The sequence below is a fragment of the Toxotes jaculatrix genome, chromosome 2, assembly GCF_017976425.1.
Source record: "Toxotes jaculatrix isolate fToxJac2 chromosome 2, fToxJac2.pri, whole genome shotgun sequence".
Lineage (NCBI taxonomy): Eukaryota > Metazoa > Chordata > Actinopteri > Toxotidae > Toxotes > Toxotes jaculatrix.
The window spans coordinates 17540813-17567524 of NC_054395.1; the positions used below are offsets into that span (position 1 = coordinate 17540813).

Genomic DNA, 26712 nt, shown 5'->3' on the forward strand with positions numbered 1-26712 from the left:
AGACACACTGGCAGCAGCCCCACAATCAATTCATCAATCTCTGAAGGGAGTGGCAACTGCAAAAGGCCACAGCAGTCACCCCCACAGCTCTCCTTGGAAGGGACAGGGCCACCAGGGCTGACACTGAGGCTAATACCATGGTGGCGTTGTGAAAGTGCCAAACTCTGCAGAAACCATGGAATCGTCAGGCCTTCATGGAAGTCACTTTTCTTGACCTGACAATGGGGAACCCCTCCTGAGAATGTGAACAATAACCACAAAAATTCATCTGATATCACTGGAGTTTCGTTTCCACTTTGATACTTAATACTTTTCACTGTTTTAATGAGCAAGAGGGGGAGAAAAAATTCACACTGGCTGCTGTTTGTGTAACTGAATCAAGTTGTGAAAATCTCTTCCAACTTACCGAGTAATGATGTTCTGCGAAGTTTCCCACCATTCAGCAGGCTAATGGATTAATGGCAGCTGATCGTTTTATTAGTACACATTAGAGATTGCACCAAAACTTCTGGGTCAAAGATTAATAATGTAAAAACAGACATTTCAGTGCAAACTTTGGCGGAGAGTCCACCTCCCACAGGCCCTGCAGCAACTCCGTTATCAAAGCACCAATACTCAGACTCTGTCTCCTCCTGCTGGACAGACAACTGCTGATGGAGGACAAATATGAGTTCAGCTTAATAGAATAGGCTGATGCGCAAATAAGGCAATAATTAATTTGTCAATAAAGCATGTCGGGATGAAGAAAATGCTTTGTGTTTAAGATTTTGCATTTTTCTGTTTGGTGGCTTTTGTTGGTGAACACGTCAGATAAATTAAGAAATCAACATTAGAATCAAATTTCCACTGAAAATTGATCCCAATGATGTTTGAATAGCCTCACTATTATTCACATCTCCACATCAGGACCGTTCCAAACAAACAGCAACTGTTCAGCTCTCTCATTCAAAAATCTGATTAACAGTACATCTGTCAGAAGCAGTTACAGACATCCATCCATTCGTGAGTCGTCCATGTTTCACTCACAGCTTCATGTTCAGGAATCTTGACTGCTCCGAGGCCATTTTCTCAAATTAAGCATGTTCTTGTTTTGGGTTCAGAAGTCACTTGACCATCTGACAATGTGCCCATTGTGACAGGCTGCTACATACGCATCAAAGAGGTGATTAACCAGTTGACAGGGCTGTGGGGACAATACTGCTCTTTACAGGGAAAACAGTGCAGCCACTCACATCACTTGGTGCTGACTGGGAGACCACAGCAGTGCTTCCACATGCAGCAGCTGAGAGCTTGAAACCAAAATAACTGCACATAAAGACAGACATATAGGGCATGTAGTGTTCACACTGGTGCCTATGCAAAAGGTTTAGATCACAAGCTGCGTAATTTCTATTTTTATCACTAGTATTAACTTTTCCAGAGCCAATATCATGTTCACACAAAAGCAGCCAGATGATTCATTGATTCAAATGTTTTATCAGCTTTGTATTTTCTGTGTAGACCAAATGTGTTTAATGTAAGGTTTTGTATTTGTGAGAGAGGAATTAAAAACAATCTTTATCTGTTCCTGTACGGCCACATCCGCAGGCTCAGTGCAAGAACTGAAGCTGCAGCTCCAAAAAAAAAAAAAAAAAAAATGACGGACCAACCTCTGATTGGTGAATAAATTGGGCTTCTGGCCAATGACGTGTCCCTCTCTGGGAGGGAAAACCCAGCATCAAAATAAACTGCCACTTGTTCGCCTTTTCCAGTTTCGCAATTGGCGCGATTTATGTGCTTTAATTACTGATGTTTTGCGCGAAGTTTTAAAGAGGGAGTTGAATTTCTCCTTCACTTTGACCCACTGATTTTGGATTTTTTTTCTCTCTATCTCATCTAACAGAGACATAGCGTGGAAACCCCATTTTTTGGCAATATATCTTTATTGTTTGTTTTTTAAATACATCAGTACTTTCCTACGCAGCTTTGGCTGTTCGGAGCACTGCTAAGACTTGCAGGATATGAGATTATCTCAATAAATAGATTCATCAACATCAACATGAACCAGTGGCGAGTCGTTTTTCTGTGTGTGACATTGACGTGGACGCTACAAACAGCATCAACCCAAACCCATGAAGGTAGGAAACTTTTATATCAGCCCGTTTAAAGGCGTACTTCACTTAAATTAAGAGAAAAAAAAATAGGTTAATTATAGGGATGTTGTTAATTTTTCTATGTTACTATTTTTCCCTGTTTGAATTCACCTAAAGTTCACAAATGCTCACGTTGTATGGATGCTATTATACTGTGTAATAGAACAGAATAGAATAAATGTTTTGGAGACGTATTAAGAAGGTAACATTTTATTAACTACTGATCCTCAACTCTCCTTTTCTTTGTCTCAGATCACACAGTATTTACAGTGTTCTCCTCCTTTGGGTTTCCTTTATAATTAACACTGGGCTGTAATCAAGGTCCTTAATGTAGCAATAAAACACTGTCTATACTGCTAGTGATGAAATTACCTGCGCAGCAATGGATCTGTTTGTGTAAAAGTTTCCAAGGATGGTAACTTGATTACAACTACATTGTAGTGTGTATACTGCTATTCAACGCTAAACAGGGAGAAAAGTGTTACAGTTCGTGCATGAGGATATGGGTTATACTATTGTTTATAATGTTGTTCAAATAAATATATGTACCAAGTCTCAAATGTTGTTCATGGAAGTAATCAACTTCACTGTAGCATAGCTGGAGGATTCTGGTTTATACTTCGGTGTGTTCCCAACAAAGACAGGAAATACAACTCGCATTTACTGCAGGTGCCTAACTGTTGCACATAAAGGTCCAGCAGCACAGTTGTTGTTGGTCAGTACGAGATGGTGTGTATGTCTCCTTCCGTTCACGATATTTCCCTTCTCTCTGCCAGAGTGTCCAACTCACACATGGCCCATTGTCTTTTGGTATGATCTCAGCAACGCAGACCCCCTCAGACGCACACATACGCACATGCACACACACAGAAGCACTGTCTGTCACTGCATCACTCTTCACTCACTGGGACACACTGACCACATTTATAGTTTTATCACAATGAGGCACTTTGTCTGTAAAAAGCCCTGTTCCCTTGACCCTCGGCCTCCTCTCTGTCAGCCCCAGGCCTATACTGCTCCATGTAGTGGATTTACAGCCAGCTTGTTTACAGAGTTGTGATTTGACGCATCAAGCTCTGCAGCCAATACAGCAGCACACACGCTCACCAAAGTCATAAACACTGCAGAAACAATGCAGTCCTATCACTCAGACACTCTCCATTTCTTCAGCTTTGAAGGATCACACTTATACAGTAGTACAGTATGTCATGTCAATCATGTATAGTTTAATTGTGTCCCAATCCTTCTAATATATGCTCTACAGTTTAATATTGGATGTATTTTTTCCACCACTCCAGCCTGTCATTAGTTTTCATTCACATCCGTACGGTAAAATCACATCATAGTAACATCAAACACAACTACATCCAAAAATGTATCCATCCATTGAATTATGGCGACCAGTAACCCTTTCATTGTACAGACTGTGTGGGCATTTGAGTATTGTTTTAAGACAGATTAAAAAAAAATCTTATCCTTTAAGTCACCTTGTTTTCCTCAAACTGAGAGTAACAGGTGCTTTTCTTACCTGTGTGTATGTCCCAGTGGTGTGTCCCGGTACGCAGAATGGACTGAGCTCCACAGGTTCTCAGGAGAACCAGTACAACCTGATCAAGGACCGGTATGATGGCTGTGAGATCATCATGGGAAACCTGGAGATCACTCAGATTGAGAGTAACTGGGACTTCTCCTTCCTCAAGGTAAACATCATCCTTCCTCGCTCCCCTTTTCTTTCCTCTGCTTTGATTGTACAAGGTATTTAATAGTACTGCTTGTCATTTCTCTCCTTGCCAGATTCTGTTAATTGACTTTTTAAGACAGTCCTCCCACTCTTAAAGTGGAGCAGATAAAGTTTTCCTCTTATTTCACATTGATGATTTTCTTTTTCTTCCCTCTAGACAATCCGCGAGGTGACTGGCTACATCCTCATTGTTATGAACCACTTTCAGGAGATTCCTCTAGGGCAACTGCGGATCATTAGAGGAACCAGCCTGTATGAAAGACGCTTTGCCCTCTCCGTCTTCTTGAACTACCCTAAGGACGGTTCCAACGGCCTGCGGCAGCTGGGGCTCGCAAATCTGACAGGTGAGGAGGGATAATGGGGGAAGAGTTAGTGGGAACAGGTAAAGGTGTGAAGGATGTTTTTATGTGATTTACACAAGGCACTTAAGTCAGTGAGAACAAAGGTCCATGAACTCAACGGCACCAAAAAGCAAAACACAGATCCTTTAAGTAAACTTCATCTTAAGGTTTGTGGTGGAAAGAAATATAAAATGGACCATTTTGTGGTCTGAGAAACCAATTACATCTGATAGTTGTTCACTCTCTGAAAATGTATTCATTTCATTAGAGCTGTTGCTCATTGTCAGATATTTCTTGATATCTTCTCAAGCAGCATAAAAACTAAAGGTGGTGATGTATTGCAAGGGGTGCTGGGAGTCTAAGTTTCCCTTCTTCATTCCCAAAGCTCTGACCTCCCAGGATAGCAGCTTATCCACACACTGTCCAACACCCTTTTTCCACAGCTGACGTTGCAGTGCTCTCCATCTAATCCAAGCCTGTTTCAAACTCTAAACAAAATTATTTGGGTGTTGAAGGGGCTGCATTTTATATTTCATAATATAATCAAAACAAAATTTTGCCAATCATTATTAATATCTTTTCAGCCATGGTCTTAGCTCTATATTCATGGCTGTTTAGGGCAAATGTGACAACATGGTGAAAATTCAGCCACTCTCAATTTTTTAAGTCAACAACTGCTAAATATACAGTTATTACCACCACAGAATCAGTGAGTGAGACACAGATGCCAGCTCTTTGGGCAATGACATGATGGACATGAGCAATGCAATGTTTTCACCCCACTAGTGGACTCCAAATAACAAAAATAAATTATTTGATGTTATTTTATGTAAGAATTTGACTTTTTTTTCCAATAATTTTTTGATAAATCTCAAATGTGAAATGGAAAATCAAAGGTAAATCTGGTATGAGAAAAAATTAAGACCCTAATCCCTACCCCCACCAAAAAAAGGTTCCTGCATTATGTTGGTGGTTGGTTACATTGGCACCTACACTATATAACTGTATCATACAAATAAATACTAAACTGTGTTCTAGTGTTTCAACAAAATGAATGTTTATTTTTACATTCAGGGACTGAAGGCAGGAAGGTTTTTCCAGTGCACCTCAGCTTCTTGGAAGTGAAAGGAAGATAACAGTAATATTAGTTTATAGCTCCCATATACAGTGTAATTGCTCAGCACATATGGAATTTAATAAAAACCCTACCAACCCTTGTAAGTACAAGAAGATAGGGAATAAGGGGGTAAAAAATTTTATGTTTAAGAGGGACTAAATTCCTCTGTAAGTACTTTTAAATTACTGACCTGGGTTATAATTACAGGGTACAGTGATATTTGTTACTGGGCAACAAGATAGGAAAACTGGTAGGAAAAAATACATTGGGGAAATTACATTGTAAAAAGTTTTTAAATACAGAGCACTTATTATTGACGAAGGCTGGTGTTTCTGGAGAACAAAACATGGGGCTAAGCCTGGGAATAAGTATGTTACTGCTACAACACAGACATGTTTATAATGTGATAAAATAGTGGAGAATAGTGCAGTTTTGGTCTCTGATGTAATATCCATTTGAAGATGAAAAATTATGTTAAGTCATTTTTCATGACTTAACTAATATAAAAGAACATTTAAGCTAATCCTATTTTATCTTGTCATTATTTAATAAGTGCTATAATAAAAAAGTATATATAGGGTAATTTATTTACTGAGATCCCTCCTCAGTACAAATGTATTATCCCCTTATTGCCAGTACTTTCTGGTATGCACCTAGTAAATATTTCATATTTTATCCAGCATGCACAAAATATTTAACTGTGACCTGCGGGTTGCGACCCATTTCTTCACAGAGATTCTGGAGGGAGGAGTGCAGATTATCAACAACAAGTACCTGAGTTATGGCCCCTGGATCTTCTGGCAAGATATCATCAGGGACAACAATGCTCCTATTGAAATCAAATACAACGGGGAGAGAGGTCACTATTGGGATTGCCCTGTTTCACATATCCCAAATTATCTTTAGATTGTCTCTTTCTTCTGAGTACTCTCTGTTTTTCTGTCTCTTCCTCTCTCTCAGGCCCATGCCACAAATCTTGTGGAGATTACTGCTGGGGGCCAAATGAGAACCAATGTCAGATCTGTGAGTGCCCAATTGTTCTGTTTCCATTTTACCATTTTACTCTGCGTTTCTCTCTCTCCTCCTCCTCCTCCTCCTCCTTCTCTCCTTTTACTGAATGTCTCTCTTCACAGACAGAAATGCACAGAGACAGAGGGAGATGCACACACGAAGACATAAAGACACAACACACATACATGCACATTGGTGACCTCTGCTCAACCCGTTTTTCTCCTGTGTGTCACAGTGACTAAGGCGGTGTGCGCTCCGCAGTGTAATGGCCGCTGTTTCGGGACAAGCCCCAGGGACTGCTGTCACATAGAGTGTGCAGCAGGATGTAAAGGCCCTCTGGATGTAGACTGTTTTGTAAGTGCTCTGTCTGCACCTCACTGCAGGAATCTGCTGATAAAATAAGGAGAAAGGCAGTCTTTGCAGACAATACAGTATAGGTTCATCAAGGGTTTCCTTCCAAACTGCTTTGCCTCTTGCTTTTTTAAATTAAATTTCTATGTTTCCAATCACATTTGATTCTATTGTAATATGCATACTTAAAAGTCAAAGTCTTTAAGGATCAAACTGGTGGATTTCATCCATGTTTTATCAATTACAACCCACACACTCTTTGGATTTATTCCCCTTCTTCCAGGCAGCTATTGTTTTTTGTTACAGTAATACTGTACAGTAATGTGATGTGGAAATCCCCGAGACACTTGATACTTGCTCACTATGGACTCTCAGCCCACTTTTTCTTTTTTTCTACATTTTCAACCTGTGTGCAAATGAACTTTTCTCTCTTTCTTGTTGGTGCATCTGATATTTAAATGTCAGCTCTCAAACAGCAACAAAGCGACATGATTCTTTTTGAGACATGAGGTTATTTTTGTCTTTTCTGTTTGATTTTCTGCCCACGTAGCTTGTGAATACAGCAGTTCATGGCAGGGGACTTTAAAATCCTGGGTGCCATTTCATTCGAAACCAAGAACTTCAGGGGATCACCAAAATCTTTAAGATCCTCTGAAGGCCATAAATGGCAATCTGTTCTGTAGATGTTTATTAGTAGATATTTCAATCTGGACCAAAGTGGTTGCCTCACAGACTTAGATGCAAAAAATGAACATAAAAGCTGATATAGTGGTATTTTGGAGAGCAGTCATAAATCATATTCAACAGAAATTCAACAGACAATGAAAAGATTTGTATAATTGGACTGAAAACCCATAATGGACTTCAGTAGTAGCCATGTTTTCAAATGGACATCTCATGTGTGCATTTGTATGTACAGGCATGTCGTCATTTCAACGATTCCGGAGCCTGTGTGCCTCAGTGTCCCCAGACTCTGATCTACAACAAGCAGACATTTCAAATGGAGACCAACCCTAATGCAAAATATCAGTACGGATCTATATGTGTCTCCCAGTGTCCCAGTGAGTAAGCCCTGTGCGTTGGTGTGTTTGTATGCTCAGCACACGTGTTACTGTTGGTGCATCTTGAAACATTCTTTACCTAATCTTCCTAAAACTGCAAACTCTTGTCCTATAATGCATGAAAAGATGGCTTCAGACTTGACATGAGGATGTTTTTTTTAATGTTTCTAGTGGTCCTTCCGTCAGTCTGAAATGTATCTCCTGTCTCTCTCTTTTCTTTTTCCTTGTAGCTCATTTTGTGGTGGACGGTAGCTCCTGTGTCAGTGTCTGTCCTCCAGACAAGATGGAAGTGGAGAGAGAAGGCCAGAGGCAGTGTGAGCTCTGCAGTGGACTCTGCCCGAAAGGTTGACACTAGTAATTACTTTCTATGAACTCAGCACTGAGTTTAGTTGTCAGCCATCAAAGCTAATGAAGTTGTTGGGTGATCCCTGCAGTGTGTGAGGGAACGGGTGCTGAACACAGACAGACCGTGGACTCCAGCAACATTGACAGCTTCATCAACTGCACCAAGATCCAGGGCAGTCTGCACTTTCTGGTCACAGGGATTCTTGGGTAATTGTCTGGCCTGCCTGCAGAATCTCAGAGCACAGTGTCACCCAGACGCCAGGTTCATATTGTGTATCTGTTCTTCATAGGGATGACTTTAAAAAGATCCCACCCCTGGATGCCAAAAAGCTGGAAGTGTTCCGCACCGTCAGAGAGATAACAGGTTTGTATATGTCCTGAAGTTTTCTGATGTTAGTTTATAATGAATCACATTGCTTGATAATGGTTTTGTGAAGAAAGAAAAGCATCCAATGCTTTTCTGTGAGAAACTGTCAGTCATGCACAGTAGACTTTGTATTATACCATATGGTCCTTACATCATGTTTTAATATTATTGCTGTGTTTTATGTTCAGATATTCTAAACATCCAGTCGTGGCCCAAAGAGCTGAATGATCTGTCCGTTTTTTCGAGTCTCACTACTATTCAAGGGAGGTCGCTCTACAAGTAAGGCCTGTTCACACACTACGAATGATTGCGAATGCTGTGTATGTCTGTCAGTCAGAGCCGGCCCAGAGGATGTCGATCTATAAAATATTATGATTTAATTATATTAAATTTAAAAGAAAAATCAACAGAATCTTGTTTGAAGCTCTTATTTTATGCCCCAGGCTGGGTCTGATGTTTGCGTTCTTGCATAAACTAAAACCTATCTGTATAACATGTTAAGTGTGTTGGATAACCGTGTGTCCACACTCCACACCCTCCTTTCTCTCTGCTCGGTTTTCTGAGCTGTTCTCCATGTTAACAACTCGTGAAGAGCCCTCTGCACATTGTGTTTACACTCTCTAACCTCTCTCTTCTCTCTCTATGTATAACAGTTGTGAAGAGATGTGGACTGTGTGTGTGTGTGTGTGTGTGTGTGTGTGTGTGTGTGTGTGTGTGTGTGTGTGTGTGTGTGTGTGTGTGTGTGTGTGTGTGTGTGTGTGTGTGTGTGTGTGTGTGTGATCCCTGAGAACACCAGCATCCAAACTGCAGCACACCATTTGGCTTAAAAATAAAACATAATCTGTTTTCTTTTTGTCTCTGTCCTCCAACCCTCAAACCAAAGCCGTTTTTCTCTGATGGTGATGTACATCCCCACTCTTACCTCACTGGGTCTGCGCTCCCTTCGGGAGATCAGTGATGGCAGCGTGTACATCAGTCAGAATGCCAACCTCTGTTACCACCACACTGTAAACTGGACGCAGCTGTTCAGAGGCCGCAGAGTTCGAGTCAACAACCTCAACAACAACAGGCCGCTGGCAGAGTGTGGTGAGGCGAGCTCAGGGTCTGGTAGAAAAAAAAAATCTACATTCCAAATCAAATGAAACATTTTGGTGACCTTTCAACTTAAAAACTTGTATAGCCATGCCAGTCATTAAGCAATCAATGACTTTCCTATTCTCTCTATATTACATATATTGTGGCAATAAAACAATTCTTCATTATCTCCTTGTATCTTACAGTTAAATTAGTTTGAGTGACTTAGTGTTGTTTTGCTGCAGCAGGCACCTGATGCTGTTCTTACATTGCTGTGTGTGCAGTTGCAGAAGGCCACGTATGTGACCCGCTGTGTTCAGACTCAGGTTGCTGGGGCCCGGGGCCCGATCAGTGTCTCTCCTGTAGGGACTACAGCCGAGACGGCACATGTGTGGGCAGCTGTAACTTTTATACAGGGTCAGTAGATATGAATTGATATTCTAGTGCCTGATGCTCATGTGGGGAATATAGTCCTTTTTGTCTAACTGTATATTTTTTTGAATATTGTTCCCACAGAGCTCCAAGGGAATTTGCAGGACCTGATGGCGAGTGTGTTGCCTGTCACCCGGAGTGTAAGCCTCAGTATGGGAAAGCCAGCTGTACAGGACCGGTAATAACAAACTCCCGCTTGCATTTGGTTTTTTACCCGCTCATGATATTGTGGGGAGGGATGGGATGTCCTACCATGCTGGTATGTTGTCTTAATGTTTTCCTGATTAGGTAATTTTGTCAGTGTATCGGGATGTCAATACTGTTTAGACATGAGTTGTTGTTTGCCTTGCATTAGAAGAAAATTGTTAACCACACAATGATGCCCATCTAAATTAGTGAAATTAATTTGATAGGAATCCCTCAAACAATTTTAAAACTTTGATGCCCTTGTGACATCTTCCACAGACCTCAGCATTTTGCTGGGGTTTGTTGCAAAATGCTGAGGTTTACTGCTGCTGGTTTACTTTCCTCCATTAAGTAATTTGATATTGACTTTCTGCCATTTTTTCCCCTTTACATTGCAAAATTATAATCAATAATAGCCAACAGTAATCATTCATTTTGGACTGGAATCAAACTATAAATACTACACAAAGATAGTCTGTTGTACCATGTTGCAGGATACGATGCCTCCCAGCACAGTTGTTCATAATATGCATACATACTTCTCTTTGTTTTGTAGGGGGCGGATGAGTGCGTGGCATGTGCCAATCTTCGAGATGGTCCTTACTGCATGTCCTCATGTCCCACTGGAGTAAACGATGGACAGAAGGGGCTAATCTACAAATACCCCAACAGGGAGGGTCACTGTGAGCCATGCCACCCCAACTGCACTCAGGGGTGAGACTAGGCTTAAAGTACATGTGTGTATTTTCATATGTTTCCATCCATGTATGACAGTAATGAATCTATAGATGTTGAAGATAATGATGTGTTTGTCTCTTTCAGATGCTCAGGCCCTGGATTAAATGACTGTCTAGAGACAGCCAGAATGGCAGTTAGCAGGTGAGTGTTGCCCCCTGCTGGTAAATATAAAAGACTACGCTGCCGTGAGTATGATCCCTCACAACTCACTGTGATCTGTGGGATGTAGTTGTCCTTTGCATATGTCAGTTCATGGATCCCATTTAACTGCTACAAACTAATGTGCTTTTCTATGCCTGTTACTTCTGACTTTATTGTTGAGAGAGTGATTCATCCTGTAGAAGACATTCACAAAACTTTCTGCATGTGAGACAAAAAATATGATAGAATTAGCCTGCTGCTGTCTGTGCACAGTCTTGGTGTGGTGTAACCACAGGGCTAAGTCCATCCTGGTACACTGACCTTGACCTTGACCTTGATCTCTCTCTGCTTCACTCTACAGTGGTCAGGTCACAGGTATAGCTTTAGGTGTGCCGGCTGGCTTGACGTTCTGCCTGGTGTTGTTTTTCTTGGGCGTGCTGTACCACAGAGGCCTGGCCATCCGTCGCAAGAGAGCCATGCGGCGGTACCTTGAGAGTGGAGAAGTGAGACTTTAGAGACCATCCAGCCACACGAGCTGACATGAGTGGCTTTTGATTTGTCTGCTATAAGTATTTCAGGGAGAAAAACATCTTCTGGGAATAACTTGTTTTTTTTGGCAGAGCTTTGAGCCACTGGGTCCCGGAGAGAAAGGTACCAAGGTTCACGCTCGCATCTTGAGGCCCTCAGAGCTGAAAAAAATCAAAGCCCTTGGCTCTGGAGTTTTTGGCACAGTACACAAGGTAGTAATTAGTCTGTCTTTTTTTAGTCAGACATTCACTGTTTGTCCACAGATTTATGTGTTATTATTGTTTTAGTTTCAGCCTTATACAGGTTTCACAGACTCATGAGAACTGACGTGACTGCTGCTGTACACCTAATTTGTGTTTAAGGGATTTTGGACTCCAGAGGGAGAGACAGTGAAGATCCCTGTGGCCATTAAGACCATCCAGGATAGCTCTGGTCGACAGACCTTCACTGAGATCACTGATGTGAGAATGAGGCCTTCTTAAACTCCTGAAAAAAAAAACATCTCAGAAACTGCAGTTAATGTGATGTCTAATATTAGAATATGATGAGAAAGAGAAGCTACAGGTTTTATGTTAAAATGATGCCTATAACAAATAATTGTGAGACTTTTTCAGACAAGAATCACACCACAAAACATGAGTCTCACAAAAAGTACATAGTGTTTTGTCTGTCTTACTCTCTGTGTAGCATATGCTGTCCATGGGCAGCCTGGACCACCCCTACATTGTTAGGCTGCTGGGCATCTGTCCAGGTGCCAGTCTGCAACTGGTGACCCAGCTCAGTTCTCAGGGGTCCTTACTGGAGCACATCAGGCAGCACAAGAACAGCCTGGACCCCCAGCGTCTGCTCAACTGGTGTGTGCAGATTGCTAAAGTGAGTGCAGCTGTGATTTTAGATTTTTTTTGTGCAACCAACTGTTATGTAAAATCTGTCAGAGCATGTTTAGAGTCTACGCGTTTGTGTCTCAGGGTATGTACTACCTGGAGGAACACTGCATGGTCCACAGGAACCTGGCAGCCCGTAACATCCTGCTGAAGAATGACTACCAGGTCCAGATCTCTGACTACGGTGTAGCTGACCTCCTTTATCCTGATGATAAGAAATACGTCTACACGGACACCAAGGTTGTTTTGACTCTTTCATTGTGAGATACACTTTAAATTGTTCAGTCACTGTTAAAAAGTTTTCACTGTCTGCATGGCTTGTCTAAAATTTGTCTCCTGATCCAGACACCCATAAAATGGATGGCACTTGAAAGTATCTTGTTTCGAAGATACACTCATCAAAGTGATGTTTGGAGTTATGGTAAGAGGCTGTGTGAGTGTGTGTAGTATTACACAGTGTGTACTAATAAATAAACGTTCCTCTTGAAAGATGCTGTCTGTGAATTTTGGCAGGAAGAATTTAAATGTGTCACCTCTCTTCCCGGACAGGGGTGACAGTGTGGGAGATGATGTCATTTGGGGCAGAGCCGTATGCCTCCGTGCAGCCACAGGAAGTGCCGAGTCTGCTGGAGAAGGGCGAACGTCTGTCACAGCCCCACATCTGTACCATAGATGTCTACATGGTCATGGTCAAATGTGAGTGTGATAAAACACTGTACCTGTATGCACAAGTTAGCACAAAGACGTGCATAATTGATCTGGACAATTTTATTTCTTCTCTTTAGGTTGGATGATTGATGAAAACATAAGGCCGACCTTCAAAGAGCTGGCCAGTGACTTTACTCGTATGGCAAGAGACCCACCTAGATACCTTGTCATCAAGGTGAGACAGTGGTAGAGGAAGTGTCTTTATTTAAGTAGAAAGCACTATTATTGCACGGTCTTTGTGACTGATTATATGTTCCTATGGATTGATTTGAAACCAGTGGATTTTTTGTTTTAAGCTTTGAAGACGTTTCATATCTCATCTGAAAAGCTACTTCAACTCAGAACTGAATGTCTAACTAAAGCTGTCAAATAAATACAGTGCTGTAAAAAGTATATTAAAAATATCCCTCTGAATTTTAGTGTAGTATAAACTAGTATGGAATCAAAATACTTGTGTTATATGTGTGTAGTTACCTTACACCACTGAGGTGAGGGTTTCACTCATTCATGTTGCAGCCTAGTCCACTGGCTGTTGAGACCTTAAACCCTGTACTTCCATGTTATTCCGTAGTTGGAAGGACAAGAAGCAGCCTCGGAAGATATCCATCGGAGAGAATCAGAGCGAGGGCTTCTGGGTGCAGATTTAGAAGACCATGATGAGGAGGGATTTGAGGATGGTTTGGCTACTCCTCCTCTGCAGCACTCTCCATCTTGGAGTCTGTCTCGTTCACGGATTAATTCTTACAGGGTAATGAAATACATCTTAAATTTGAGTGTTTTAGGATCATTGTCAAAGGATCAGAAGCAAATAAAAGAGTACATAACACTTTTTCTTCCCTGATTTGTAGAGTGGCGCCTCTCAGGCTGGACCCATTGGATACCTGCCAATGACCCCGAGTCCTGTGGACAGCATCCGCCAGGTGTGACTGACTCACACATTCACACACATGCATGCAAACAAACACATTCCCACTCGCTGTAACAAATATTAGTTGATGCTTGTATTGCACAAGTGATAGATATATTTAACTGTAACTTTCAACAGCTTCACTTTAATCAGAATTATTACTACGCTTTGCCAATAGCCATATTAAAATCAGTGTTAATACCCAGCACTGCCAGTAGGTTATTACCTCAGGAAGTGAGACACATTAAAATGAATCATTCAGGATCTGACTGGTCTCATTTTGAAATTAGTGGGATTGATTTCTAAGAGCTGCAGCATTAGTCCAAGTCTTTGCTTTTTGCTCTCAGTTGTGGTTTCAGAGGTCTCGCCTGAGCTCAGTGCGGACGCTGCCTGAGAGGTCAGAGGTCAGGGGCACTGGTAGAGACGCAGAGATGCGTGAGGAAGGTTTGCAGACTGGGAGTCTTCACAGAGCCAGATTTGGCTCTGAGAGGGGTAATCCTCGTATATCCATCAGCCGACACAGGAAGCTTTCAACAGCATCAAGTCCATCGTCGTACAAGGTGTGGACAGCAGAGGAAGAGGAAGAGGTGGACCGCTATGGCTATGTCCTGCCTGGGTCACCTGGCACTCCACAGAGAGGTAAATTATCAGCACTAAATTGGGAACATGCTGACTTTTTATTTGCATGCTATTTATACACCTTTATTTGTACAGTATTGTATAGAAACAACATCTAATCAAGGTTTCTTCCCACTCACAGTCTCTAGAATCTCTCGTTCTGGCAGAAGAAGCTCAAGGCTGAAGAGTAATCTGTCACTTGTTGTTATAAATCCTTCCCAGGAGTATGAAATCATGAGCAAAGAGTCTCCTCCTTGCTCAGCTAGAGGTATCTCATCTCAGGCAGTTGCCCCTTTGGTGGCACTTTGCAGTAAAACCTCACCTTTACCTTCTCCGACCTTCAAGGCTTCACTTCCTCTAGAGGACACAGCAGATGTGGAAACACTGACACCTAGCTCAGTGGTCAGGAGTAAGCAAGTAGATGTGGATTGTGAGGGGACTGTAGAGGAGCCAAGTGACTCCACAGAGAAACATCAGCTGCCTGAGGAGTCTGATAGAGGGATAGGAGCTGTGGAAGACCAAGAAGAGGCAGCCCAAGGTATAGGCAGGTATGAATATATGGATATCAGGCGCTCTAACTCTACAGAGGGAGAAGATCCAGCATGGGAGAAACGTGGGAGTCAGACATCTGCAAAGAGTGCAACAGAGACACAAGAAACAGACCAAATAGTGGAGGTGTTGAAAAAAGAGAACGAGGAGGAAGAAGAGGAGAAGTACCACAACACAAATAAACAACCCACACATCAGGGGAATGTGAGCGACATGGTCATGCCCGGGCCAGATGTGCTCACAGATGGAGGAGAAGAGGTGGAGGAGTATGAGGAGATGATCAGATTTGGAGCAGTGCCCAGTGGGTGGGAGCAGGCAGACTACCAGAACCTCCCAGTGAAGGGGAGAGCTGTTTCTGAAGAGATGGGCAGTGGCAGGTGTGCAGGGATCGGGGGATACATCAAGGTGTGTGCAGGCATGGGGGAGCCTGGCAGCAACACATCATTTGACAACCCAGACTATTGGCACAGCAGACTGTTCCTCAAGCCAGATGCTGTACGCACCTAATAATGTGGACAGGGACAGAGACATAGTAAATGTTGCAGTTACTTTGGATCATATCATAAATTTTGGTAGTTTTGTCATTTTTTTTTACAGCTTTTTTCTTTAATTTCCAGCATCCAACAAGCTTTGACAGATACAAGTAATAAAAGAAATACACCCTTGAATCTCATTTAACAGTTTTATGGAACAGTAAAAACATGTTTGTGAACTTTAAATTGGTACAGAACAACAAAATAAAGGTTATAGCAGGCAAAATGTGGTGTTTGCCCATAAGCTAAATAAAGATTATTTTATATCACATGCCTCACAATAACTGTGTAAGTAGTGGCAGTAAGATGAGGTGTTCCAGTCTCATTTTTGTAGAGCAGCCTTTTTTGTACAATTTATTATAACATGAATTACTGAACAGACAAATGAATATGATTATTTTTGCAATTATCCAGTCATTGATTGATTGATTGATTGATTTGTGTAGAGCAGTCTTTTTTTACATTGTCTTGCAGTGTTTATAAAACAATAAAATATTGATCTTTCTTAAAATTTCTCCTTTATTTAACTTGTAGCGTCTCTATTATTATTATTATTAGTAGTAGTAGTAGTAGTAGCAGTAGTAGTAGTAGTAGTATTTTCTTGCGATGTGAATCACTGATTAACGCAAACAAACCACAAACGCAACGCCTCCAGCGATAGTGACGCTGAACAGCAGAAAATGAGATGGAGGCATGTGAACGCCTCAGCGACGCATTCACGCGAGATTTGGTCAGAGGCAGATCAAAGATGATGAGAGAAGTGAGAGATTCACTTCATCGTTTTTCCGTTGTCGTTCAAATTCAGTTTATGGGCTACGGGTTTACCAAAGCGTTCAGCAAGTGCTTTTGAAATGGCCTTACTTGAGAGATGCACTTTGCACAGCAAAGCAATGTGAACTCAATATGAAATTATACTGTCATTGAATCTATTGTCATGAATCGAGAAAATAAGCGGTAAATAATCATTAGCTGCAACCCTACGTTTACCTCGGGGCCTGCAACTAACGCATTTGGCAAGGTGGTGAACTATCTTGACTGAGAAGTGTGTCTCTGGCAGCAGGCGGGATCTAGTGATCGTAGGCTGCCGGTAGAAGTCGGGCGGGCCGGCGCAGAGAGCAGCGTGGTCCATCCTGTGACTGACTGTCACTCGCCGCGGGAGAAAAAGTTACTCTGAGTTCGCGGACACACTGCCAACATGTCTGGAGACGACGAGACGCAGGAGCAGACCATCGCCGATGACTTGGTGGTCACCAAGTACAAGATGGGCGCCGAGATTGCCAATCGTAAGTGAAACGCGGCGTTAACTAGCCGTTTTGACTCAGTCGTCCACAAGTATGAAGATCCGTCTCATGTTAGCTAGCTGTGCCAGCTAGTCATACCCAGCAGCAGAAGCTGTGCCATGTGCCGCAGCAGTAGCAGCCACAGGTCATATTTGAAAGCGGGCCTTTGTTTAAAACAGATTAAACGCAGGTCTTGTAAATAAATAGGAAGATATTTTGTTTATTGTAGCCTATATTTGTTTAACGTCACGTAGCTGTCACATTAGCACGGTGAGCTAAATGGCTATGTGGCTCAGCTACCTCACTAGCAAGCGTTAGCTAGCTGTTACTGTTAACGTAACAGATAACAATGACAAGTACAAAACTGAATGACAATATTTGGTTGCTCCGAACAGTGTATCTGACATTCACTATAAACGTATACCTGCAGCTAATTCAAATCCAGACAAATATAAGTGTCACGTTAGAGACTTGATTGAAGAGTTGGTTGTAACTTCAGGTCTTAATTAGAGTAAGCAGAAGAGAAGGCAAGTCAGCACACCCAGCACAATGTTAACTTGCGTCAAAAATAAATTATTTACTCTGCTTAAAAAAATTAAAGGTCGCTCATGTTGTAAAGTTACCAACATAAACTCCAAACCTAACATGGTTTTATTACTTGTGGTTGAAGCCATTATGTTATGCAATATATTATTTGCAAGGCCACATGTTGCACTCAGTGTCATTAATGTGATGTCATAAATGGGAGTTGTCGTAATACATATTCATACGTTTAACCTAAATATATCAAACCTAAGAGCATAGGACAGTCAATACTTGCAGATGTTCTTCATGTATATTAGTATTTCAGAATTAATGCATTTCAAGCACATATACAACAATTCAAGTACATTAGTGCCTTCTTCACTTCCAGGTTACTCTCTCACTTGCACCTGGCATTTGCCCAGTCCACCACAGTCTCATGTTTGGTCATAATTTATCTCCCAGTCTGGAGATGGAACAGCTGAACCTGCCATGTAAAGTTTAAACAGATATGATAAAACATAACAACAAAACATAAAATAATTACAGCTGTTAATTTGAAGTAGATGAATCTCAGGTAGTGTATTAAAAGTGGTGGGGAAGCAGTTTATCAACTGCTTAGTAAAAGGCTGCCTCAGAATATCTGAATTTTAAGTTATCCTCATCCTTAAAAAAATCTTGTTGATTATTTTCTCTTTGCATGAATTGTTAGATCTATAAAACATATAAAAACAGTAAGAAAGGCCTATTACAATATATTGGAGCACAGGATAAGGTCATCAAACATCCAAACCTGTAGAAAACTCAAAAAATTTCAAGTGACTAAAATATAAGATAAAGCAAAGCAGAAAAAAGCTAGAATCAGACAATGGTTGGCCTTTTTCTTTGAAAAATCTCAACAACTGGTTGCCTTTTGATTCCTCAACAGATGGATTCACTAACTAATTGCTGTAGTTCTATTCAATTTTCCAGTGACTGGTCGTGTTTTCTAGCATTGCCATTGCCTGTATTCCCTTTAGGTTATGAGAATGACCACATGCTGAACTCAGGTTCTATTCTGTAGTGGTGCTTCACATAAATTACAGTGTGTCCTTGGGGGTTTATACTGTAGCTTACCACAGCTGACCTACTTATTTTAAGACACCTAATTTACTACTAGCATTATGCTATTTCATGCTGATCTACAGCTGTCAGACAATCTGTCAAATGATTATTTTCTAGCTAATGTAACATCAGCTTTATCAATATCAAATGGGTTGTTCAGTATTGTTTGCTGTCAGCAGTCACTGATTTGACCTTGAAAAGTGAGCAAAAGTCATTGTTAAGGTTAATGTTGACCAAATTATCCATCGTATCTACCCACAGATGGGATTTGGACTGTTTGTGAGACAAAACAAGAAACTTAAGGATGTGACCATGTTTGGGGAAATTCTGATACATGTTTTTGCTCTTTACTGACATTTTATGTACCCCACAATTAATCATGAAGAAAATAAAATTCCCACTGAAAAATAACACAAAACAGAATAATAGATAATGTAAGTAACCATTAGTTGCAGCCTAAAAGTGTAGACACTCTGTCACTGACATACCATTTTCAACATTATCATGGGTCCTTTGATTTCTTCTCGTGCAGAGGCTCTGAAGGCGGTAGTTGCAGCAGCTACGGCTGGAGTCTCGGTACTCAGCCTGTGTGAAAAAGGAGATGCCTTCATCATGGCAGAGACTGGAAAAATCTTCAAGAAGGAGAAAGACATGAAGAAAGGTAAGTCTTTTGTTAGTCTGATGGTTAGTCACCATCAGTGTCTCTGACTCAGCACACCCTCATTCACTCTCTCTTTCTTTCTCAGGCATCGCTTTTCCTACCTGTGTGTCAGTTAACAACTGTGTATGCCACTGCTCCCCACTGAAGAGTGACCCTGACATCATACTGAAGGATGGGGACCTTGTCAAGATGTAAGCTGCTGAATTTATACCTGTCTATCATGTGCACTCCTGTGCACACTATTTTATTTGAAGTTCACACTTTCCTTTATCTCATGTTTTCCTGTTGTGTTTGTGTTTGCAGCGATCTGGGCGTGCATGTTGATGGCTTCATCTCAAATGTGGCTCACAGCTTTGTTGTTGGACTGACCAAGGTATGTGTAGCGCTTAATCATTTATTCTCTATAGTCATGAGTCGTGATTTACTTGACGACCACTGATGGTCACACCATTAACAGCTTATAATACTTATTCTTTGACTTTGCCTCCTGTGTTGCTTCAGGACAACCCACTGACAGGGAGGAAGGCTGACGTTATCAAAGCAGCTCACCTCTGTGCTGAGGCTGCCTTGCGTCTTGTCAAGCCGGGAAACCAGGTAAAACTCTGCTACCATGTCTGCTGATCTGCCCAACAGCTTCACTGTTCACACCTCATTGAATAATCATAACTATGTCTCTTCTCATAGAACACACAGGTCACAGAAGCCTGGAACAAGATTGCAAAGTCATTCAAGTGCTCTCCCATCGAGGGTGAGTGTTTGCGAACATTTGGCATCTTCAAGCTCTGTGATCCCATTTGCAGAATGTAATTTGACATGCTTGACTCAGTTTATTCCTTCACTGTGTACAGGCATGCTGTCCCATCAGCTCAAACAGCACGTGATTGATGGGGAGAAAACTATCATCCAAAACCCAACGGACCAGCAAAAGTAAGTTCACGCAGCAGGTGCTTATTATCACTGACCTGATGAGTGTTCTCTTTAACCAGTGGATGACCTTTGCTTTTGCAGAAAGGACCATGAGAAGGCTGAGTTTGAGGTGCATGAGGTATATGCAGTGGATGTGCTTGTCAGCACCGGAGAGGGGAAGGTGAGAGAAAGTTTTGGTATAGATTTGATTTTTCCGCTTAATTTTGAAAATTTCATGAAGGCAAGGATTTAAGAATATATGCTCTGTTTTCCGATTCAGGCAAAGGACGGAGGTCAGAGGACCACCGTCTACAAACGAGACCCCAACAAGGTTTACGGCTTGAAGATGAAGACATCTCGGACATTCTTCAGTGAGATGGAGAGACGCTTCGATACAATGCCTTTCACTCTGAGGTAGCATCTTTCATCTTAACAGCAGATAGCTACATTTTCTTTTCTTTTTATATTATCTTTAGTAAAGTCACCTCCCAAGTTTCGCCCCCTCATTTGTCTTTTCCTCTTTGTTCGTCTCCTCAGAGCATTTGAGGACGAAGGCAAGGCCAGGTTGGGCGTGGTGGAGTGTGCCAAACATGAGCTGCTGCAGCCATTCAATGTGCTGCATGAGAAAGAAGGTGAGTTGGGCAATGAGTGGTGAAATTTAAGCACTTCAGTGACCATTAGTTATCTGATATGACCAAAAAAGTCTCACACTTGGGAAGAAACCAACAAATGTCTAGAATTCAATAAGTCAATTAATTCAATTAATGACAAAAGTGATTAATTGACTCTCATGGCACTCGCCCCCGTTACCTGAGACATTTGATGTCCAAACTGTGTACCAAGTGGAACTGTTTAATACAACTTTCACTCCTATCTGTACTCAGGTGAATTTGTTGCCCAGTTCAAGTTCACCGTGCTTCTCATGGCCAATGGACCTCTGCGAATCACCAACAGCCTCTTTGAGCCAGAACTCTACAAGTCTGAGCATGAGGTGGAGGACCCAGAGCTGAAGGTAAAGTGTGTTTGATGGATGGGATATTGCATCCTCTGCCTGAAAAGGAAGGGTTAGACTAATGGGACTGCTATAGCATGCTGTTGGCTGACTTAGCAGATTCAGAGCCATTATGTGTTGATGTATTGTGTGCTGTACCTCACAAGGTCATCCCATTAAAAATTTTTTTTTTTTTTTTTTTACTATAAAGGCTTTGCTTCAAAGTTCAGCCAGCCGTAAGACTCAGAAGAAGAAGAAAAAGAAGGTGAGTTATAGGGCAGTGTGTTGTATGAAACAAGAATACAGGCTCCAAATGTTTCCATTAACTTCAAACTTTTCTCTTATAAAAGGCCTCAAAGACTGTTGAGAGTGCAACAGGACAGGCGATGGAGACTGAAGCAGCAGAGTAGATTCTTTCTCCAAGAAATTCTGACAGACCTGATGACCCAAAGAACAGACGTCACGAATCCTTCTGTCCCAGCTGTCTGAGGCACTTGCCGGTGTAGCCGCTGTGAATACCTCCGAATCTAACTGATGTCAGTCTGGGATGATGCTGCTCCTAAATTGTCACTCCACCTAAAACAAAGACACAGACACATACACACACACACACACACGTCCCTAGTAAATCTCACTGTCCTTGAGACAGCTTTATTCTTTTAGTAGTGGACACAGTTCCGCTGCAAGAGAGGATATTTTGTGCAAGGGCATATACTCACTGAAACATTTAACCATTTGACTGATCTTGAGCCTTTGTCCCTTTCTCCACAATAACTGTAGTGAAAGATATGGAAAATAAAATGAGTTAGAGCGGCTAAGGATGATGAATGCACAATACTGTGTCAGTGTAACTGTGTGGCATTTAGATAACTTCCTTGAGGTCATAAGCCTGAAGCCATGCCTTTTGAAATGAGTGTTAACTTTTTGTGGGCAGAAATGTGTAACATCCATCTTGGACCCTGATAAACTATGGCATTCACACAATTTATGATCATGAAGTCATTAGTCATCATTACTGATCAGTTCAGCATAATTACCGCATTTGTACTGCTCTCGCTTAAGCCTACTAGTCATTGTGTATACTTCTAGGCATCTACTGTAGGTTTCTCCGCTAACAATTTCTTAAACTGACATTTTACCAGTTGAGTAATTTAACTAGTAAAATAGGAAATTTCCTTTCTCAGCTGTGGATGGTCTAACTTCTGCCAAGGTTCAGCATTCAGTCTTCTGGTGCCACCACTGAGTCTGACAGTCTGTGTTTACATAAGAATTCCATACCTGTTAAATATATGGATACTTTTGTAAAACAAATCCCACTTTCAGAGACTATTTTTGGAAACATTAAAAAGCCACCTGACATCATTTGTGTGGTTCTGTTTTTGGGCTATGTGTATTCAAATTATTGTTATGTGTTATGTTTTTGAACATTAATGAATCACCATTCCTGAGTTATTTTACTGTTGTTTTGAATCACCACACACCAACATGGTTTAAAGACCAGTTTTGAAGTAATGCAAATAAGCATATCCTTAATATACTATATTTGACAAAATAGCTGCTCGGTGCAGAAGCTTGTAGCTTGAATGAGTTCATTTGTTTTTTAACTATTTGGGTATTTCATATTATCCATACTTGTTTGTTCAGGTAACTTAATTTGCTTTGTGTAAATTTAATTTTCCAACACGAGGCTACGTGAATGTAATTTTAAAGCTTTTGAGTCTGAAAATCCAAGGAGAGACTTGCTAAATGGCTATATTACCGAACGGGGCCTTCCTGCCAAGGGATCCCACATCACACATCACATGTATAGAAGTTATGGGCAAAAATGGTCTATTCGAATATAATTTATTTATTAGGAGACCAGTGAGATCTGCTGTATATTTGCATGATACGGATATTAAATATCCAGAACAATGGACCTAAAAGCCCTCAAAAGCTAGCGCTAAGGCTCAAGATTTTTTCATTAACACGTTATCTTTAAAACGCAATTTCCCATGTGTCACTGCGAGCCAAGCATGGTGACGTAGCAAGCCATATAAATACGATGTCGCTAGAATATGACGTTCTTCGTGGAGACGGTTGCTTAGCGGTCGGTGAGTTCGAGCTTGCTGTTTGTATCAGAATCCAAGTTAATCATCTTCTGTTTTAATCAATCGAACTAATCCACAACATTTTCTTCTTTTATTTTAGCCTTCCCTTCTCGCCATGAGAGCCAAGGTTTGTGTCTAATGTCTGTATTATCCAGTAATCGTAGTTTCAAGTAGTGCTAACATTTGTTAGCTAGTCAGCAGATAGACGGGCTAAAACATCACGCCTACGAACTTTAGCCTCTAAAACTCTTACTTTTTCCAAGTGTAGTCAATTTGAGTATAATTTTGTGTGTTTGAGTGTTTTCAGAAATGCTTAAATAAAACAATGTCATTTAACGTTGTCTTTCTTTCGCAGTGGAGAAAGAAGCGCATGCGCAGGTAAGATCGTGCATAATGCACGTTTCCGCAGTCTGCATGTCTTAAAGCCTTAATAAAATATTTCGGTTTCCTATGTGAAATAAATTATCGAAGCTCATTTTAAATTTACCAAACTGTACTGCTGGATGAATGTCATATTTAGTAAAAACTTATTTCAACTTAAGCTGTCTTTAATTAGTTACTTCATATATTTAATGTGAAATTATATTAATTCAATATCATTTGGAATTATTGTTATGCGTTGCTGGGAAGCATTGGAAACATGTGATGAGTGAATAACAAACTTCAGGTCATATTGTTAAGACTGGGTTTCCATCATATTTTAATACTGTAGTATTAAATGGGTATTAAAGTGCATTCTTTATGGTATTAAAATCAAATTTAACTTGGTAAACCCTGGATAAAGTCCTTATAGTCACAGAGTAATAACATTCACCTTCATACTGTGTTGCAAAAGCTTTCCCATCTAACCGGCACTTGTGGTGGCCAATTGTTTCAGACTGAAGCGCAAAAGGAGAAAGATGAGGCAGAGGTCCAAGTAAACTGTCCTGTCCACCATGGCTGTGACATCAGATGTTGCCAACTCCAAGACCGGTGAGCACATCTGGAGATCCAGGACCCCTCCCAGCCAAGTCTGAGGCCAGTGCCATCCGTATCAACCTGAGGCAGTGGAGCTGCAGCAGCAGCTGATTGATGCTGGAGACCTCATTCAAAACCTGCTGGATGTCGGGCTTTTCCTCTGGGACATTCTGGACTCTTGGTTCTTAATTCCTTAACTTTTGTCATTTCTTTTTGTTAATACTGTGATTAAAGGTTTTGGTTTAAAAAAAATCAGATCCTGTGTTTTTGTTTTTTTCTTTTTTATTTACTAGTAACTGGTTCATCTTTCTGTCATTAAGACCACTGGACCCATCATAGAAACACTTGATGGGTCTAATGGTGATTTTAAAAACATTTTGGGGTAGTGGTGTATCTGTGTCCTCTTTCATGTCCACATGACCTGGTCAAGCAGCCTGAGTCAAAATGCATTTTTTCATGCAATGTATTCTAAAATGGAACAGTTGTAAAAGCCCAGGTGTATACAGTAAACTTAGTGAAGGTGTAATTAATAACATTGTTAGTTATTAGTTACACCTGTGATCATCCTACTACAACAGTCAACATCTCTGATGTGAGAAAGGTACTGTTAGAGCAGGAGTCATCTTCACCTTCAGAGAGTGGAAGAATGTATTAAATGTAGTGCTTAAATGAACACTGATCCTCTACTGCAGCTGACACACACAGTGGTTTCTTAGTTTAGTTAAGAAACAGTATAATCTGAGCCGTACTGGGTTTCACATTGTGAGTGAACTGTGTGGCACCAGATTTTTGCCTAAAAGTGACATTCATTTAGCAAGCAACAGAGCAGACTTCACTGTTGAACAATTATCATGCTCTAAATTACTGAAATGGTGGTGTGATCACACTGGGATGCCCAGGAGTAATAAATGTTTGGAAGCAAGTGTCATATGTAATTAGATCTTGAATAGAGATCTGCATTTTTTTACAATGTAAAATGTAATCTGAGTGCTGGCAAATGCACAATAGTTGTTTTGTCAGGTCTATTCAAAGACCCAAACAGTAAACCTGGTCAATTTTTGTACCTGCTTGATTTGCAGTCTGTGACAGTAAGTTATGGCCAAATGTCTCTTATAAAGCATTTCAGATTCTGTCGACATCCCATGACTTGAGTAAGTGTGTGAATATTGTAACCTTTGTGCAGAGCTCACTCAAGACAAACAACTCACTAATACATCTTGTTTTTTACCCTTGAAGGCAGTCCAATAATTCATCCAGTCCTTACCTAAGGTCAATTACAATGAGGCTGTTGCTGGAAAACACTACTGAAATGGATAGTGTTCACATTGGTCCCTTTCACAATGTCATTTTCTTTTCCATTTCCAGTTATACCCCAAGTTGAAGCTGTGAAGAGAATTCTACTGTAAGTATTAGTGGATATTTATTGCATTGTAACGCATAAACCACAAATCATGCATTCCTATTCAATGCACAGTTAAGAATTATGGAACAATAATACAGAATGCTGTATTTCATGAACAGGGGACAAAAATGACTCCCAGACTGCCTGATCCTGGCAGTAATATAACTATTATATATTCTAATATTAAGAAATAATTGATGTGTCCATGTTCAGTAACATTATCTGTATCTGTAACTTGAATTATGGTCCTTTTGTTCATTCAAGGGTCCTGGCAGAGCTTTAAGGTCCTGTTTCTTAGCACTGACAAACTGAAAGATGTTTTCCAGATCAAATAGATGATGAGGCCTAAAGGGCAGCAACCAAACACTGCAAACTCTGTCCCTGATCAGTGAAAGCAGAATGTAGTTTTCAGATTCTGAATATGTCCAGAGGGAGAAACAGGTTGAGCACAAAGGTTGGTGACTTGGTATAGATGAAAAAACGGATCCAACAGATAACAAAACGACCCAGTAAACAACAAATAAATATTATTTACTTAAATACTTGGTAAAGGTAATAATGTCGGTGATCACAGTGATCCTAAGCCTTAGTCTTGCTTTTCAGACCCAAACTTTAGGCTAAATGTTGCACTTGCACCTCAGTGTTAACAAGAGGGAAATCCAAATAAACTTGCTCCAATTAGCCTCTGCTGACATTGCAACTGCAGCCACCAAAAATATTCAGTAGATGGTGTAGTTGACATATTTAAGAAATGCCCAGAAGACAGATGTTGTAATACCTACAGAGCTCCCCAATATGTGTGTATAGTAATTGGGACATTTAATTAAGTGTAAAAATATTGACAATAGAAGTGACAAACATTCTTTGCTAAGTCATCAGTATCAGAAGAAAACAGTAACGTACTGTTGCAAATAAATAGTTACACATTTGTCTATTATCACACAAAAACAAGACCCCAGTTAGAATTTCCCTCCAGCTTTTCTTGGTGCCTTAGATGCATTTGCACTACATTTGACAATAAATCCTTGTAAATAA

At 40.8% G+C, this 26712-nt stretch overlaps 2 protein-coding genes and 1 long non-coding RNA gene across 4 annotated transcripts; all 3 read left to right on the forward strand.

Moving 5' to 3' along the window:
* Positions 1–1772: 1772 nt before the first annotated feature.
* erbb3b (erb-b2 receptor tyrosine kinase 3b) lies at positions 1773–16215 on the forward strand. Of its 2 annotated transcripts, XM_041055528.1 has the most exons (28): positions 1773–2117; positions 3678–3832; positions 4031–4217; positions 6065–6190; positions 6292–6354; positions 6578–6696; positions 7613–7754; positions 7985–8098; positions 8189–8306; positions 8390–8463; positions 8655–8745; positions 9350–9552; positions 9825–9957; positions 10057–10150; positions 10715–10872; positions 10981–11037; positions 11399–11540; positions 11658–11777; positions 11928–12026; positions 12253–12438; positions 12534–12689; positions 12795–12870; positions 12999–13145; positions 13235–13332; positions 13729–13905; positions 14006–14077; positions 14412–14703; positions 14825–16215. In XM_041055528.1, the coding sequence occupies exons 1-28, from the start codon at positions 2039–2041 to the stop codon at positions 15736–15738; spliced, it is 4392 nt and encodes a 1463-aa protein (XP_040911462.1). In that variant the 5' UTR covers positions 1773–2038; the 3' UTR covers positions 15739–16215. The 2 variants fall into 2 exon arrangements, with proteins under 2 accessions (XP_040911462.1, XP_040911454.1); XM_041055520.1 differs by lacking the exon at positions 1773–2117 and having other exon boundaries at positions 3447–3832.
* A 634-nt stretch (positions 16216–16849) lies between these two features.
* pa2g4b (proliferation-associated 2G4, b) lies at positions 16850–22590 on the forward strand. The gene is made up of 13 exons (XM_041064690.1): positions 16850–17047; positions 19203–19331; positions 19417–19522; positions 19635–19704; positions 19833–19925; positions 20016–20079; positions 20180–20258; positions 20340–20418; positions 20518–20651; positions 20775–20869; positions 21122–21249; positions 21440–21493; positions 21579–22590. Exons 1-13 carry the CDS (start codon positions 16960–16962, stop codon positions 21636–21638), a joined length of 1179 nt encoding a protein of 392 aa, XP_040920624.1. The 5' UTR covers positions 16850–16959; the 3' UTR covers positions 21639–22590.
* Positions 22591–23239: 649 nt separating this feature from the next.
* Positions 23240–24527, forward strand: LOC121187414. The gene is made up of 4 exons (XR_005894588.1): positions 23240–23321; positions 23419–23445; positions 23674–23696; positions 24196–24527. It is a non-coding gene; the product is annotated as an uncharacterized LOC121187414 (long non-coding RNA).
* The last annotated feature ends 2185 nt before the right edge of the window (positions 24528–26712 follow it).